The 18,300-nt window shown below is 49.2% G+C and overlaps 1 protein-coding gene and 1 long non-coding RNA gene across 2 annotated transcripts in view; one reads left to right on the top strand and one right to left on the bottom strand.

Moving 5' to 3' along the window:
* ADCY9 (adenylate cyclase 9) overlaps positions 1-5,224 on the bottom strand; it is a 93,144-nt gene extending 87,920 nt beyond the window's left edge. Inside the window, exon 1 of the mRNA XM_054391187.1 lies at positions 3,441-5,224. Within this exon, the coding sequence (XP_054247162.1) occupies positions 3,441-5,139 (1,699 nt within the window). The 5' untranslated portion in view covers positions 5,140-5,224. The remainder of the gene's footprint in view (positions 1-3,440) is intronic.
* A 1,266-nt stretch (positions 5,225-6,490) lies between these two features.
* LOC128974534 (uncharacterized) lies at positions 6,491-17,990 on the top strand. The gene is made up of 3 exons (XR_008489313.1): positions 6,491-6,802; positions 10,107-10,184; positions 13,745-17,990. It is a non-coding gene; the product is annotated as an uncharacterized LOC128974534 (long non-coding RNA).
* The last annotated feature ends 310 nt before the right edge of the window (positions 17,991-18,300 follow it).

The raw sequence follows: 18,300 nt of genomic DNA, 5'->3' as shown, positions 1-18,300 counted from the left end.
GAAAAGAAAAATTTTAAATGTCTCAAATCCTGTGGCAAAATTATTATGGAAGAAAGAATTGAAGTGATGTCTAGGGTTTATCTGTGGATCTCCAACAATCACCACAAAAGTACTCGCCTTAGACCCAAGGGGATAAGGTGCTGTGAAAACAGATGGCCTAAGCAATCCTAAATGAAACTGCAGCCAAAACCAGGCAAAAACATCATACAGTCATCAGTCGCAGTCTCTTGGATGGTTTTAGACACCACCTACTTAATTCAGAAGTCAGGAACAGGAGGGCACCTAGCCGACCCCCACTTCTTGCAATAAGGAGCTAAGGAAGCAAACAAGGAAGAAAAGATATGTTCATCCTAAGCGAAGCCCAGGTAAAGAGAAACTTAGTTTTGCCTCACATCTTGCAAAAACTAATGAGAGCAGCAACAAGACAACTCAGGGTACACCTACATCGGTATTCAGATGGAATGAGGAACACAGGTTTGAAGTGGTTTGCCCAGTTCACGCCCACATGCCCTGCTTTGGTGCCCACTGAAGAGCTATACCCAGATTCTGCTCAGGTGAACCAAGCCAAAAAACTCGCTGCAGGAGCATGCTTGATGTGCTCAACCACAGAGGTACTTCTGTTCAAAAAGCCAGTCCAGATCCAGTCTCAGGCAGAACTCCTGAAGCATATATAATGTGGACACCGAGTCCTCAGCACCTCTTGTTTTGCTCTGTAAAGTTTACTTGATGGTGTTGAGCTGCTTAGAAAGATAGCTATGACTGCTGCAGCAGCTCAGACAGCAAAGAGATAGCAAAGTAGACACCCAGCATTAAAAATAGGATATCATTAAGATACCAAAGGTTGAAAGGAAGCTGAGAAGTGAAGCACCAGGAGGGAAACAAAACTTCTGCCTGTTATCTCCGTAGCACTTACATACTTGAAGAGAGCACTACGTGTGACACAATTAAACAATCACAACAAACTTCCTCTTCTCTGTCAACGAATTCTCAGGCAAAACAGGCAAGCAAAGCCTCCTCACAGCATCTCCACTCGCAGAACCAAGCAGGGGCTTGGCAGAGGATGAAATCTCAGTTTACTCTATTAAATCTCTGAGCAGCTCCTTAACAAAACCCTCCCCTGCAGCAGGTTCTCAACACCAGCCTGTGGCACTGCTGTTAGATTGCTTTTATCACCGCCTTTTGAGCTAGTTCTGGGTTTTCTTCCTGGTGTCATTTACCTGTCAGCTATGGAATTTGACTGCAGAACAAAGCACTGAGGGAACAGGAAAAAATGAGCCACTCTATCACCCACCACGTGCCCCTGAGGGTCTGGGAGGGAGAGGAACTTACTACATGTGCCACAGACCTGAGAGTAAAGGTGATCACAGCAGAGGTCTGCCTGGTTTAAAAGTACACCCAGAGTCTGATTTTTGTAACGATGTAAGACATTGATAAGAAATGGAAACCAATTATAGTTCCACAACAAAACACAGAAGGGAAAAGGATGAAAATCAACCCAACCCATGCTCCTCCTTAAATTAATTCTTACCACATGCTACAGCTGCTTTCCTAGCTAAGTTTCATATTAAGAGACCATGAAAATGTCAGTCCAGAGAGCATACTTCACCTCATCTAGACTATGTTTCAGTTTGCTCATCTGTAGTGTCCAGTCTAAAGCAGAACCTGAGAAAGGCATTCAAAGCTGCAAAATCCAAACCACTGTACTGAGGAGAGATGGCAGGCTAAGCTCTCCTGCAAGAGAGAAGTCTGAAGAAGACCATTAAAAGCCACTGCTAGCGTGGAGTGTCTCCTAGAAAACAGGAACAAATAAATAGAAATACTTCGAAGCAGCACGAGCATTCTCTCACCTCATTGGGGGATTAATGGTTTTGAGGACAGTTATAACTTTACAAAATATTTAATATCATTTGTTGCTACAGCACAGATGTAAAGGTGGATGGGAGAGGGAAATACCACCAGGCTGTTTTTCAATAACCTGTTCCAATTATTTTCACCAGCACAGCAAGATTCAGTTCAGAGCAGCAGAAAGCTGAAGGCTGATCCTTTTTTTTTTTCTTGAAAGCACACTTCCACTGTAAATACATCAGTGCCAACAAATCTCAAAGAAATTAACTGGATCTGTATTTTTAGAAGCTAAACAGAAAGCCAAAGCCCAGGGACACACATCTGCTTCAGTTCTACAGCTCCCAGCCACCAGTGTCACTGTCGATACTTTTCCTCCCTGTGAGCCTCTCTTGTTAGCCCCGCTGCTGAATGCAGGAGGACAGAAGCTCACCAAAAATAAGTGTGTGTCACATCAAAATAAGCACCTGCCACAGGCGAGCGGCCTGCAGCTACTGCTTCCACCACTGGTTTGCAGCACGCTCCCCCTGTCCTCGCTCACTGACCTTCCGACAACCATCCCAGCCTCCTGCTGTATTTGCTGCAACAAATATCTCCTTCCTCTGTCACCACACCATCCTACGACTCCTTCCTTTTCTCCCATGCCGTTTGCCATGCTTAATTTATAAAAGGGGTGCGTTTATGGGCAGAATGAACAAGCTCACACAGTACAAAAAGGTTTGCAACACACTCCACTCCCATTTTGATCATCTGCTCCCCTCTTTGGGCCACAAACACTGCAGGCAGCTGTACCTCCACCAGACAAAGGCACAGCACTAAAGACATGGCTTTGACTAAAGGGGCAATTAAACCCTCAGCATGTACAATCCTCCTGCATGCGCTTCTGCATGCTGCCAGCAAGCAGTCAAAGGCTTCACTGCGAAATGAATACTCTAGAAAAACAAAAACCAGACCCTTCACCAAGCCGGAAAGGGAAATGAAGGATCCTTTGTGTTCTTTTCCAGAAGGCAAATTCGCAGTTTCATCCCCAAATCCTTAGGGCTGCATCTGCCAGCTGACTGAGCCACCTGAGTAACTTTTTCCAGCCTAACTTCAAGCTGTAACAACTTGCTCTATCAAACTGCCAAATCTCCAGTGCTCACTCCTTTCTGTGAATCCAGCTGTCATTTCTCTCAAATGCCTTTGCAGTCCCAACTCTCCCAATGCCAAAAAAAGTTTTTCACAGATAGACATAATTTTGCAAAACACATATGCTCTCTGTATGGCACATGAAGTCAATTAACAAGTTTACTCACTGAATTGAAGGATGACACACAACAGTAGAACAAAACACCTCTTGCAGGCAGTGAACACATTAACCTTCTCCTCCCTACAACGATCTTCTCACAGGGGAGTTGGAGTTCTGCGTACATTTTGAGTACCCCAAAAGATCTTTCATGCTTATCTCTGTGACATCTTTTATTCCCTAGTTCCCATGGTGCTTCTGATTACCAGTTAAATGTAAAAGATGTTCTATCTGCAAGCCAGCAAGCACAAAACATGCACTAGAGAAAACAAGTTAAAAAACAAAAGGCTGAGCATGAAATAAAACCACCTACCTTTTAACTGCTCAGCCACCACGCTCTGCCCAACTCGCTCGATCACCTTCCCATCCTCCATTTCATAGCGATCATCCAAATACTTCGCAGTAGCTTCCGAAATGTGGACTTTGCCAGCCACCCCAAGCTGCTCCATCAGATTGGCTAAATTGACATCATTAGACCACACATCAAACTTGAATCTCCTCATTCCCAAAATGCCACAGAGGACTGTCCCGGTATGAACACCCACTCTCATGTTCACCATTTCTTTTTTCTCTTGGCAGAACTGCTCGATGGCTTTAATCATGCCCAAGCCCATCTCAATGCAGCAGTAAGCGTGGTCTGCCCGGGGCTCTGGGCAGCCAGCTACGCAGTAGTAACAGTCTCCCAAAGTGCTGATCTTCTCACATTTGGTGTCCTCACACAAGCGGTCAAAACGTCCAAAGAGGTCGTTCAGGAGTCCCACCAGCGCGTGGGCAGATTTGTTGGCGCTCATTTTCGTGAAGCCAACAATATCTGCAAACAAAATGCTCACTTGCTCGATCTGCTGCATTTTAAAGGGACGGAATATTATGGGGGTTTTCTGTATGGAGGGCTTCTTCTTCCTGTTTTTGGGGCTTGAGGTGGAATGACGTTTGATGGAGTTTTCACTTTCATCATCCCCCTGCTTCATTAAGTCGTCGGCTATTATTCTTGGCATAACAGAATGAATCATCCTCTCTTTAAGGGCTTTTTCCACTTCCAAGTCTTTTCCATGCATGATGGACTGCCCCACTTTCAGGAACGTGCTTCTTGATCTGACTTCGGACATGATAAATAAGTGGATACCTATGGCATGGATGCAGATGTGCAGGAAAGCTTTGCTCAACAGCTCCCAGTAAACTGCACCAGCTCCAAGAGGTGTAAAACAGTTCTCATCACGGAAGTGATAGCCAAAGGTCTCAAAGAGGACCGAATATGACAGTCCCAGGAACAAGCTTAAATACAGGGGTAAGTGCATCACTGTGTAAAGCAACAAGAGCACTTCAATACACATAGAAAAACTGCCTACTTGGGAAAGACAAGTGTCTGTGGGATCTGCCGGGGGAGTCCGATTGGACATGTCACCACTTCCTGAGACAGGCTTCAGAGCCTGGAACTGCGGAGCGAGAGTCAAAGTGAAAACCAGGAGGGTGAGTATCAGCGAAGTCCATACGTAATGGCGGGCGTAGGTCTTGGTAAAAGTGAACACAAAAAAAGCTACACATACCAAGAGGAAGCACAGGGCCGGCACCATGAACACAATCTGTTTCTCTCTCATGTGGATGCCGAAGTAGATGCCCCAGAGAAGGCAGGCCACGCCAATGTAGAAGAGGGCGTAGCGGAACCTGCGCTGGGTCTGAGGGAAGCACCTCTCCATGCAAGCCTCCTCTAGGTTGTTGGAGTCGAACTTGGGGTTCCACCACTTGGAAGAGGCCCTCTCGAAGAGCTGCGGCAGCTTCTTCGGCCGGCGGACGCCAGGGCCGCTGCCGCCAGCTCCGCCGGCCCGACGGGTGCCCCCCGACTCCCCCGAGCTGCAGCTGGAGGAGATGCTGTACTTGCAGTGCTTGGAAGAGGTGCAGCCCTGGTGCTGCTTGGGGTTGATTTTCACCGTCACGCTGTTGCTGTCCCCGCTGGAGTCGCAGCTCACCTCGGTGCTGTGGTGATGCAGCAGCTGCTGGTGCGGTGGGGAAGCCATGTTGTCAATTCCTCCCGAAAAGCCCGCTCAAGAGTTGGGTCTCTCGGGCTTGGGGAAAAGCCACCGGGGCTCCTCGGAGAGCCGCCTCTAGTCTCCTCCCGCCGCCGGACTAGAGAGGCGGCCGGGCAGCGCCGCGCCGCTCCGCCGCTCGCCGGGCTCGGCACACAGGGCGCTGGGGCGCGGGCAGCCCCGCATAGTCCCCTCCGGAGGCCGGCCGAGCAGGGCCGGGGCTGCCTCTGGCCCCGCTCCCTCAAGCCCTGCCGAGGCTCGGGGCGGGCGGCCGCTGGCTCAAGTCAGTGCCGCGAGGGGAACGCCGGGCCCCCGCCGGGAGGGGACCGCTCTTCCATGTCGGCTGCAACCAGCCGCCGCTTCCTCCCCGCGCCCGCCGGGCAGCGCTCCCCTCACGGCCGCCGCCAAGGGGCCGGCTCCCGCCGCGCCGCCCCCTCTCTCCCTCCCGCCCAGCCGGGACGGCACCGGTCGCCCTTCTCCGCCGCTCCGCGGGGCCTTGGGCCCTCCGCCGCCCCGCGCTTTCCTGGCACCGTGGGCCAGAGAGCGAATGCCCCCGCGGCGCCCCTCAGCCCCCAGCACGGGGCTTGGCTGCCGCCTCCTCCTCCACAGCCTGCGGCGGGGCTGGTCCCGTCACCCTTCCCAGCGGGGTGGTGCCGCGCCGCGGGGAGCTCCGTGCCCGGGCGGGGGCCGGCCCGCCCGCCCGCTTGCGCGCCGCCGTCCGAGGGGAGGGAGGGAACGGCGGGGACGCGCTCAAGCCACCGCCACCATCTTCCTGACGGGGGGATGAGGGGGGAGGCTGCGGGAGCGCGTCCCCGTTAGCCAATGGGGCGCGGCGCCGCGGCAGGAACGCGCACACCCTCCCGGTCCGCTCCCTTCCCGTCCGCCTCTTCCCGGGCCGAGGGGAGCGGGGCGGGAGCTGGAGCTGTTCGCTGCAGCTGTTCGCTGCGCACACGCACAGCCCGTGTGCCTTCCGAGACGGGATGTACGGGGTCTTGTCCCTTTGTGAGGCCGCTCCTCGGGCGCGAAGGGCTGAGAGGGACGGGACGGCGGGGGCGACCGGCGACTGAAGGCGGGCGGGCCCCTCGGGGGGGTCCCCTCGTCTCCCCGCGGTCTGGGTGTCCGCGCTGCGCTGCCGCCGCCCTGCCCACAGGCGGTGGGTCCCTCCCAGCGATCACCGCTCCGCCGCCGCCGGGGCTGTGTGTGTCCCGGGGCCCGCGGACCGCGGCCGCTGACACGGCGGGCATTTGCCATGCGCAAATAAGGACTCCAACGAACAGTTGGACGCATCCCCGCATCCCGCTGGAACCCACTGGCTTATTTTTGTTCTCTCCTCGTTCTTGGCTTGTTTATAAGTGACGCTATCTCGCTGCACCGCTCCCTCAGTTTCATTATCTCTTCCTCCCAGATGGGCCGTATCTTCCCTCCTTCACTCGGCTTCCCTCTGCGCTGGCCTCAGCTTCTTCCCTTCCTCTTCCCAGCTCTCCATCCTTCATCCTTGCTCCCCGGTGATGGTCCCACCAGGTACTCCTCAGCAACGCTAGAAACTGCTCCGGTCCTTGCACGGTCTCTCCATGCCGCGATCCGGGCGCTGCTGTGCTTCCTGCTTCCTTGAACCTCATTTTTGTTTCGTTGAACCGCATTTTCTTTTTTCCAGGTGAGCCTTTCCCATATGGATGTCCACAAAGTGCTCCACTCCTGCAATCCTTCCTTCAGCACCACTTCCTTACCCTGTGACAGGTCCTTTCTTCTCTTAGGATGTCACTATTCAGTCAAATATAATTTTTTTTCCTTAGAGTAATAGAAAGTACACAGCCACACAGTTCCTGGAACTGAAACCTGGGGTTTTTGTTGTGTTGTTTTGGTTGGATTTGGGTTTGTTTTCTTTGGTTTTGTTTTGTTTTGTTTTTGTTTTTGTTTTTGTTTTTTTACATTTCCTTTGTAAATATATTAAATTTTGTGCAAAAGTTGCATTGCAAACTGTGGATTTAAATATATTAATAATAAAATAGAATATTCACACATCAAATAGTGGGCTCAGTTTTGGAACCCTCACTCCAAGAAGCACATTGCGGTGCTGGAGCATGTGCAGACAAGGGCAATAAAGTTGGTGAAGGGTCTAGAGAACAGATCTTGTGAGGATCAGCTGAGGGAACTGGGGTTCAGCATGGAGAAGAGGAGGCTGAGGAGAGACCTTCTGGCTCTGTGCAGCTCCCTGAAAGGAGGTTGGATTCAGATAGGAGTTGGTCTCTTCTTCCAAGGAACAAGTGACAGAACTGGAGGAAACAGCCTCAGATGGCACCAGGGGAGGTTTAGGTTGGACACGAGGAACAATGTCTTCCCTGAAAGGGTTGTCAAGCCCTGGATCTGACTACCTGGGGCAGTGGTGCAGTCCCCATCTTTGGAGAGGTTTCAAAGCTGTTTAGATGTGGTGCTGAGGGACATGTTTGGTGGTGACCTGGAGTGGTCATTTAATAGTTGGACTTACTGATCTTCTAAAGCTCTCTTCCAACTAAAATAATTCTGTGATTCTATAGGAAATTTATATTTCCTGATGTACACAAACACTGAACAAATCTATAAGAAAGAATTCCCAACAAAAGAGATAAGAGTTTTGGGTTTGCAGTGACATATCCATCTCCTGAATTCCAACTAATGGCTTGGCTGATCAATATTTGATAGAGTGCTGCTCACTGTGCCACTCTTACATAAACACTGTCAGGGAGATAGAAATCCCTTAGCTGGCAGAGCAGGAAGGCAGGACAGGCTCCTGGGTTTGGCTTTTAATTGATAGCTTTACTAAGGCTTCTTTGCAGCCTTTTCATTGATCCATCTAAACAGACTTTAAGTTACCTTTTTACTTCATAAAGGATGATTAATCTACTTAATCTGGAGGATTTAATAAGCGTAACAACTTCCAAGGATTCCAAGGTACTGTAGCAATTTGGTGAGAAAAGGAAAAAAAGGTTTTTATTTCAGTGGCAAAGGATTTAAGGGAGAACTACCAGAATTTTTCAATTTCATTATGTAAACCTGTAAGATTTATCTTATTGCAGAAATTGGATGATCTGAACTTTGAGGTCCTCAATTTTAAGCATACTTTATTTTTTCACCTCGCTTCGTGATGGTATTGATTTGTAGCTATGGCTTCTGACAACCTTCCTCAACCACCAGTCTTGGTCAGCTGCAGTTCCTTTCTAAAAGGGTGTAGAAACCAGAAAGAGCTAAAATATGGGAGGGAAATGAGAACTAATTTAAGCCCTAAGTAAATCAGGATGTTGTTGAAAAGAGCTCCAGGGTAGATTTTCCTCCAGTTGAAGATGAGAGTTTTCCCTCTGGTATCACCAAAGTCATGATTTTATTCAGTTCCTTTGGTGCATGAGTGGTAAATAAGTAAAACATTATTTGCCTGGAGTGCAGGAAAAGTTGAGACCCTTCAAACTGATATTTATTACTACAACTTCTTGGGTAGGCTGGAATCCTGTTTTCAAGCACATCTAAAATGAAGATGTGGGATCCTACCTTCATTCAATGTCCAACTGTTAGGTCTGTGTGCATACAGCAGCGAGCAAGCGTGCAGAAGGAGGTGGTTCAGGTGCATGTGAACCTGTTGAAGTCCAGGGGAGGCCCCAGAGATGATCCAAGGGTAGAACCCTTTTGCAGTGAGGCCAGGCTGAGAGAGTTGGGGTTGTTCAGCCTGGAGAAGAGGAGGCTCCAAGGAGATCTTTTGGTGGCCTTTCAGGACTTGAAGGGGCCAAGCAGAAAGCTGGGGACAGACTTTTGAACAGGGCCTGTTGTGAGAGGACAGGGGGTGATGGGTTTGAACTGAAGAGGGAGGTTCAGACTGGAGAAAGGGGAGAAATGTTCTACACTGAGGGTGGTGAGAGCCTGTCCCGCGTGGGCCAGAGAGGTGGGAGATGTCCCATCCCTGGAACCATTGCAGGTGAGGTTGTCTGGGGCCCTGAGCAACCTGCTGTAGTTGCAGATGTCCCTGCTGACTGCAGGGAGCTTGGACTAGATGGCCATTACTGGTCCCTTCCAACCCAAACCAGTCTGTGATTCTGTGATTTTCCCTGCATACGCACAGCAGAGACTGACTCCAGGCATGGAGGTACACGTGTGCAGGGGACAGAGGACAAGCAGAAGCCAGACTCAGACAGAGACACAAGAGAAGTGTGTCTTGTTCCCCGTGTGTGAGACACAAGAGAAGTGTTCCCCCTATGCCAAATAAAGCAGGACTTTGTTCTTAGAATAAACACAGTCACATCAAAGACACTGGCTATGTCACAAGCTTTAACTGAGTGAGCCACATGATCCCAAATTTTGTCTGGCTACTAGTCAGAGACTGCTTTTGATCTCCACTAATGAAGTAGTCTCCTCTTTCCCAGCTTTTGTGTACTGGTTTGAAGGACAGTGAAATGGGACTGAGGGAGACATCTGACTCGTCAAAACCCTGCTTGGCTTGGCTTCAGATCCTGATTTTGAGGCTCTTCACAATCCTTGTTCCCCTGAGGAAGCTCCTGCTAGGTTTGGCTCTCATGGACTCCCATCCTGCTCCTCCTGTTGATCTTTGGGTAAAACACTCACCCAAGAGGCACCAGCCTTGTGTCCTCTGTCATCATCCAGTTCTGTGGAACACCTGCTGAAAATGCCCTGGGGAGAGCAGTGATCACTGGTTAGCCCTGCACTGGCTAGGAAGGACCTCCTGCTGTCTCCTGAGGCTCTGAAATGTTTGAGTGTTGTGTCCTGGACACTGTCCCTTCACTTTGCTTTTGTCATGAAGATTTTTCTCTGCTGAATTCAAGAAGCAGATTAAATGCTTGTGAGCAGCAATTAAGAAGCGCCAGTGATTGTTTGGATTTATTTCAAGTGAGGGTAAAATTTGTCTTACAGAGGGCAACAAGTGGTTTGTCGTTGTATCCATTATTTTCTCATCAATGTTTTGTTCTTGTTTTATCCAGGGGGAGTTTAACTGCATGGAACTGAACCCCACAGAATGTTGTACATCAACATGTCCCTCTAAGGCAGCATCTGCACAGGTAACAGCATCAGCGTGGGTAATGTTTGTGACATCCTATGAGGGAGATTCACAGCTTGCATTGGGTTGGAAGGGACCCTCAAAGATCATCTTGTCCAACCCCCCTGCAGTCAGCAGGGACACCAGACGCTTCCTCTTGGTCACTTTCTCAGCCACCACAGTTAGAACATCCTAGTGGAGCAGGGAGTCACCACACAGCATTGATTTTGACTCCTGGGTTCGTTTTAGTGCCTGATAGTGGTGAGTTGTGCTGTTTTCCTGCAAAAGACTCTGACTGGGATCTTGAAACTCCTAGGATCTGGACAAGTTGGGGAAGAGAGGCTGTGTAAAACTCATGAGGGTCAACAAGGCCAAAGGTCAGGTCTTGCACATGGGTCAGTGCAACCCCTCAGTATCAATCCAGGCTGGGGATGAAGGGATGGAGAGAGCTCTGTGGAGAAGGACTTGGGGGTGAAAAGCTGGACATGAGGCAGCACCATGCACTGCCAGCCCAGCCCCAGCCATGCCCTGGGCTGATCCCCAGCAGCATGGGCAGCAGGGGCAGGGAGGGGATTCTGTCTCTGTGCTGTGCTCTGCTGAGCCCCCCACCTGAAGTGCTGGGGCCAGCTCTGGAGTCCTCAGCACAGCACAGGCAGGGACCTGCAATGATGCAAAGGTGCAAGTCCTCTGCTATGAGGCCAGGCTGAGAGAGTTGGGGCTGTTCAGCCTGGAGAAGGAAAAGCTCCAGGGAGACCTTCTGGTGTCGTTTCAGAACTTAAAGGCCCCAAGCAGAAAGCTAGGGACAGACTTTTGAGCAGGGTCTGTTGTGACAGGACAAGGGGTGATGGTTTGAAACTAAAAGAGGGAGATTCAGACTGGAGAGAAAAAAGAGATTTTTTTATGTTGAGGGTGGTGAGACCCTGCCCCTGTTTACCCAGGGAAGTGGTAGATGCCTCATCCCCGGCATCATTGCATGTCAGGTTGTTTGTGGCCATGAGCAACCTCCTGTAGCTGCAGATGTCCCTGCTGACTGCAGCGGGGTTGGACTAGATGACCTTTAAAGGTCCCTTCCAACCTAAAGCCTTCCATGATTCTATGATTCCAAAATCCTCTGTGACTGGCTTCCTTTCTCAGTGCCCATGTCAGAAGCAACATTTTACAGAGCAATAGCTGGGCCCTTGCACATTTAACTTCATGCCACCAAATACCCATCTTCAGTCTACAGAACTGAATTGAGCTCCTCTCTCAGAGGCACAGCTTTGTCAGCTCTAAGGAGCAGCTTTTGTTTGACATTCATAATATTGTACTGCATGGCTGAGCTGATGGAGCTGCGTGAAAGCGAGCTGGGGGGGTTCTGAAATGTGACAACCCACATGATGCTTTTTTAGACTTCACAAACCGCCTTCACGAGGCAGAAGAGTATGACACAGGAGCTGCTGGCTGGGACAACAGCAGATATTGATGCTGGTGGAGCTGGTGGAGCTGGGGAGGAGGATGCTCTTTAGGAGTTTGTGGTTTTCACTGCATGCTGTCAAAGGGAAACTGAGAGCCTGAAGGCCTGGTGTCATGGATGCCAGGGGTGGGGACTGTTGATCCTATCTGGCTATGGAGACAGCATAAATATTGGAGGAAAATATGTTTAAACCTGTTTTGTCCATCCACAGACAGAAAGGCTCAAGCAAGGCAGCCCAGGTGGTCCATGTCCTTTTTTCTTACCTTAACAAATATGAGGGTCTCACTTTCTGACAAACCTCAGAGCTTGAGGATGGGGGCAGGCTCTTTCTAGTGGTGCCCAGTGACAGGACAAGAGGCAACAAGCACAAACTGGAATCCAGAAGATTCAGTCTGAGCATGAGGAAAAAATTCTTTGCTGTGAGGGTGCTGGAGCTCTGGAACAGGCTGCCCAGAGAGGTTGTGGAGTCTCCTTCTCTGGAGAGATTCCAAACCTGCCTGAACATTCTGATCCTGGGCAAGCTGTTGTGTTGACCTTGCTTTAGCAGGAGAGTTGGACTGGGTGATCTCCAGAGGTCCATTCTGACCCCCACTGTGCTGGGATTCTGTGTGATTCTGTGGCTGCATCCTTGCTAATGCATCCAACGTTCATTATGAACTTTGGGTTGAATCATAGTAACCTCTAGGTGAAAGAACTCATGTCATGGTTTTAAAAAACCAAACACCTTTCTCTTAACAGACTAAGAGGTGAACATTAGAAAGTATTTTGGAGGGTTGTTACTCCTCCATGTTTTTTTAATTCAGAAACCATGATGCTTATTTGACTTTTTTGTAAGAGAAGAGCACAAGGGTTACCTCTGATGTTGTCTCCATGTGAAGCCATGGAAGCTGAGTAAGTGGATCCTTCTTCTCACTTCCTCAGGTTAGCCAGGTTGGTTCTAACTGTGCTCTATATTTTCATCCTTCTGATATTACAGCCCAAGTCATTCATGTTACTGGCACAAGAATGAGGCACAGAGATAAACTATATGAGTAAGCAGCAGAAGATCTTTTTCCATAAACTGGACCTCAAGGAGGAGGATAAAACCTGGCCCAGCTGAGTGGGAATTGTTGCTTCCCTTAGGACCAGGATTTTACTTGCAAATTTTATGGTTGTCCCATTTGAGTGACCTTTTACACCAAAGGCCATGCAGGCTGCACCACTTCTTCGGCAAAATGTTTGCCACCAGGAGGTGGCTTCACTCAAACTTCTGTAAGATGAAGACTAAATTTATTGCTCATTCCATTCATAACCAGAAGCTCTCCTGGCTTGCCAAGCTGCTTAATCAGCTTGGGTACCTCACCCTTGAGTCAGCAAAGCCTGAAATAGAAACCTGCTCCATTTCCGAAGAGAGGAAGTACCACTGCTGGCTGCAGATACAGCCACATCAAACAGGCTTCTAGAACTAGGGATGCTCAGTGGAAGGACTTCCATGGCACTCTGCTTCTTGAAAAACAAGGCCAAAAAAGGAGGTATTTTCATACTTGAAACAGGAGAGTTAAGTTTGCTAGGAATGAGGCTGTCTGGGCATGGAAGCACCGAGGAATAAACAGCAGGAGAAGTACTGTACAAGGAACAGCCATTGATGTCACCTAGACTTACCCAGCACCAAGCTCCAGCTCCACCTGCTTGCAGCTGCTCAGGACAATCAAATCTGGGAGACAATAAACAGCCATAACCTGGCTAAAGCAAAGTCTTCACTAGTTAAGAAATGACAGGGCAGAAGTTCTATAGCACCAGCTGGGTATCAGCTCCAGTGGTGCTCATCCATGATTCCCAAAGGAGACCTGAATCACTCTCACTGCCCTGCTGAAACTCCACTTTAGAGCGTAGCACAAAATGGAAAAACAACAGTGACCAGCTGCTGCAGTCACAGTTCCACAGTGGGAAGCGTCACTGGAAAGCCATCAGCAGGACTTCCATGAGTAGGTGGAAGGCAGTGAAAGGCATGTAAAAATAATCCCCATGTGACAGAAATTAGGGAGGACTTTCTGTGGCTTCAAGTCAAGACAAGAAGTAGAGAATTAATCATCTTGTTAATTCCCTTGTCCTCCCCTTCTCAAGCTGCTCAGTTTTTTCTTATCTTGCAGATGTAGCATCACTGGTTGTGTCCAGTTCAGGGTCCTCCCAACACAAGGACATGAAGCTGTTGGAGTGCCAAGAAGATCAGAAGACTGGAGCATCTCCCCTATGGGGAAAGGCTCCTGGTTTTCACCTTCATGTGTGCCGCAGGCTGGCCTCATGCTCTTCCTGCTCTAAGTTAAACAGCTGCTACTGGTGCTTCCACTAAAGATCTTCTGACCTGTCTCTGCCTTCCACAAAGAGGAGGCCGTTCTGATGAGCAACCCCATCTCCATCAGCTGCTCCTCACCAGCCCTGTTCTCCAGACCCTTCCCCAGCTTTGTTGCCCTTCTCTGAACCTGCTCTGGCCTCTCGATGTCCTTCTTGGAGTGAGGGGCCCAAAAGTGAACCCAGAACTCAAGGTGATGCCTAACTAGTGCTGAGTACAGGCAGACAATAGCTCTCCTGGGCCTACTGGTCACACTATCGCTGACCCAGGACAGGATGCTGGTGGTCTCCTTGACCACCTGGGCAAACTAGCCTGAGCTATCCATAGAATCTTGCAGGTAGGCTTCCCCATAGACTAGCCCTTGGTGCTGGATTTTCCTGCAGGACCATGGATGAACTTGAAGAACCTGTTTAAACCTGCCGTTCCCGCAGCGCCGCTGGACGCTGCTGCACGTGGTTTTACCATTTCCTGGGTTTTGTGAGGGTGCAGTTGGAAGCTGCCACACAGTGTTGCAGATTACTTGACCAAAAAGAGGTGGGGATGAGAATAGATTGGATATTAGGAAAAAAAATCATTCCTGAAAGAGTGGTGAGGAGCTGGCACAGACTGCAGCCCAGGGAGGTGGTAGAGTCACCATCCCTGGAGGTGTTAAAAAAATGCACAGAGCTGGCACTTCAGGACAGGGTTTAGTGGTCAAAGTGGTATTAGGTTGATGGTTGAACTTGATGATCTTAGAGGTCTTTTCCAACCTTAATGATTCTATGAAAGGTTCTATGAAAGAATCCACCAGCACAATTACAGGGTTATGCAATCACCTTGTGCACATGCCACAGGTTTGGAATTCAAACCTGCTGCAAATCCCCAGCAAGCCGTGGCTCTGGGATTAGAAAAGATTACACAGCATAGAACTTGGTGGAGCACTGGGGATTCCTGCACCGAGTCCTGTTAAATTTAGGTTTTTTTCTGGAGGGAAGAGAGTCACTGTGGCATTTCTGTGACTTGATCCCTCAGCTAGGTTGGTCTACAAGGTGACCCTGAGTGCTGCTGAGCTGGCAGTGGGTCTGGGGAGAGCCATCTCTGCCTGAGCCCAGCGCTTGCTTGGAGAAGAGCAGAGCGTTCCCAGCTGCATCCCGGAATAGCTCTGCTCTCTCTTCCCCTGGCTCAGGCTGTCACACTGTATTTTAACTACAAATCTGTTATTCTGCCTGCTGGCTGCCAGAATCACTTTTAAAAACAACCCAGCTCAGTAATAGTGGATTTTGGGTGGTTTTCTTCTCAGCATTCTCTTCAGCTGTAGCTGAGATTTCACCTGCATGGCTGCAGCTCCAGGTGCTGTCCAGGAATACAGATGACCTCCACTCCTCCGACCAGAGCAATGATGTGACAAATGTGAAGTACAAGGCACTGAGAAACTTATGACATCAGTTTTTATGTTTTGATTAGGGTGGTTTCTACATCCTCATGTTCTCTGTGCACAGAAGGAGGGCACATCTCCTCTCTACAGACACAGGAACCAAGCACTATTCCAGTTTATTGTTGTGCTGGTGGGACAAAGCCTTTAATGAAACACAAAGAAATTATGCAGGGCAGTTTGACCCCTGCTGTGTTAGTGTGGTGACTGAGTCCCTGCCCATGGCAGCGGGGTTGGAGTAAATGATCTCTAAGGTCCCTTCCAACCTAAACTATTCTGTGATTCTATGGTGACTGAAACTGAGGTGTCTCTAGTCAAGCTGGATGGGGGTCTGAGCAACCTGATCCAGCTGAAGATGAGCAGAGCACTGGTTCTGCTGCTCAGTGATGTCTTTAACATTTGTGTTGATTAACAACTGAATTCATTCTACACCACTGGCTGCTGCACTTCACACTTTGTGATTTAAAGGCTTTATTTATACTGCACAAAGAGAAGACTCAAGTAAAAGCCCCAGCAATAGTTAAAGCTTCAGAATGGAGTACAATGGTGTTCTGTGATAGGACAGGGGGCAATGGATGCAAACTGGAACACAGGAAGTTCCACCTCAACATGAAGAGAAACTTCTTTACTGTGAGGGTGCTGGAGCCCTGGAGCAGGCTGCCCAGAGAGGAGTCTCCTTCTCTAGACAACTTCAAGATCCACCTGGATGTGTTCCTGTGTGACTTGTCCTTAGGTGATCCTGCTTTGGCAGGGGAGTTGAACTCGGTATCTGGAAGTGCCTTCCAAGCCCTACCATGCTATGACTCTCTGATTCTACTTAAAAGTCATGAAAAGATGACCTAAATTTTAGCATTCATCACTCTCAGAGGATATCCATGGAGGGCTTGATGCTTGGGCTGCCCAGAGAGGTGGTTAGTCACCAACCCTGGATGTGTTTAAAGGTCGTTTGAATGTGGTGCATGGGGTTTGGGGTTTGGGGGTAAAGCTTGTAGAGTAGGGTTATTGGTTGGACTTTTCCAAGCCTGAATGTTTCTGTGACTCTGTGTGATTCTTGCTGAGTATGTGTGACATCTGCAGGGCTGTCAGTGGCCCATGATCATGAAAAGAGCAGGGACCTCCTTCCAAACACTCCTGTTTAAAGCTGGGTGTGGATGCATGTTCCTGCCATGCACCCAGCTCTGTTTCCAGGGAACAGGGTGGGAGGAAAATGTTGCTAAAAACCTTGATGCATAAGGCTTTAACAGAGATGGTTATCTTGTCTCCTCATCATCTTTACCTGTGTTGCTGCCTGGACAACCATGGTGTATTATGGAAATAAAATGTCAAGTCACTCAGGTTTGGGTTCTGCTGTTTGTTAAATACCTTTTGATGGAGGTAGGAGGAAATGTGTATGTCTGCAGTGAAGGACAAATATCAGCCCTGGGGTACAAACAGCACAGCAGACACTTGTTAAAAAGGGGAGCTGGGAGGCAAAACGGAGTGGTATATAAGATGGAATGAAAGATCATGGAGAGAGAAGTGATACAGTCCACCAAATAGATGCAGTCAGGATTTAGGAATCACAGAATCATAGAATGGCTTAAATTGGAAGGGACCCTAGAACTCATCTACTCCAACCTCCCCTCCGTGGGCAGGGACACCTCTCAAATAGACCTTATTTTTAATGGGTGTTCTTTGTAGGATGCTAAAATCATAGAGTCACAGAGTGGTTTGCATTGGAAGGGTCCTTAAAGATCATATAGTTTCAAACTCCTGTCATGGGCAGGGATACCTCCCACTAGACCAGGCTGCTCCAAGGATGATCCAAGGGCTGGAGCACTTCTGCTGTGAGGAGAGGCTGAAGGAGCTGGGGTTGTTCAGCCTGGAGAAGACAAGACTCTGGGGGAACCTTAGACCTGCCTTCCAATATCTGAAGGGAGCCTACAGGAAAGCTGGAGATGGAATTTTCATAAGGGTGGCCAGAGACAGGACAAGAGGGAATGGTTTTAAGCTGAGGGAGAGTAGATTTAGACTGGATCTTAGGAAGAAGTTCTCCAGTACCAGGGTGGTGAGACCCTGGAATTGGTTTCACAGAGAGATTGTGGATGTGTTCTCCCTGGAGGTGTTCAAGACCAGGTTGGATGAGGCCTTGAGCAGCTGAATCTAGTTGAGAGGTGTCCCTGCCCATGACAGGGAGGTCAGAGTGGATTACCTCTGAGGTTCCTTCCAGCCTAAGCCATTCTGTGATTCTATGATTTTGGAGGCTCTGCATGGTTCATACCCATGAGAGCTGCTCAGATGTGTTGTTTTGGAGATGTAGACATATGAGTTGTTTGCCAAAGGATCTCTCAAAACCTGAATTTGGTGCAGCCTGAGTTGGCTGCTGTGCTACGATGTGTGGTCCCCTCTTACCACCACATGTCTGAAACTGTCCCACATAATTTCTGTTGATTTGGTAAATAATTTCCTTGAATACTCAGAAAACAAAACAAGGAGCTGAAATTGCCTCTTGGTATTTCTTCAGTCCAAACAAACAAAGAAACAAACAAACAAACAAGCAGATTGTGTGGCTTATGTGTCTAGTCAAAACATCTCCATTATTAATATTAAGCCCCTGGGTGCCTGGAGAACCAGCTTCTGAATGAGCTACAAAGCTGAAGGGTGGCTGAAAATATATTAACTAAATTATTCCACCATCCTGAGCTGGTGTTTCTGCAGGGTGGCAGGAACTACCTCCCCTCTCCCTGTAATGCCAGGGCACACCACGTGCACGTGGCCATGGTGTGTACGTGGTGCTGGCTGCTGGCTTGGGTGCCTGTGTCTCACTTGAAGGCTTTGCCTCTACCACCAGACTGCCTGCTCCCCTGTGAGCTCTGCTGAAGGATGTCACACACTCCTGTGCATCCCTGCAGTGGCCTTAGGAGTCAAAAGGGGACTGCAGAGAGAGAAAAGGCTCTGACCACAAA

The sequence above is a fragment of the Indicator indicator genome, chromosome 22 (assembly GCF_027791375.1).
Source record: "Indicator indicator isolate 239-I01 chromosome 22, UM_Iind_1.1, whole genome shotgun sequence".
In the NCBI taxonomy this organism is placed as follows: Eukaryota; Metazoa; Chordata; class Aves; order Piciformes; family Indicatoridae; genus Indicator; species Indicator indicator.
This window is presented reverse-complemented; position numbering and strand designations above follow the sequence as displayed.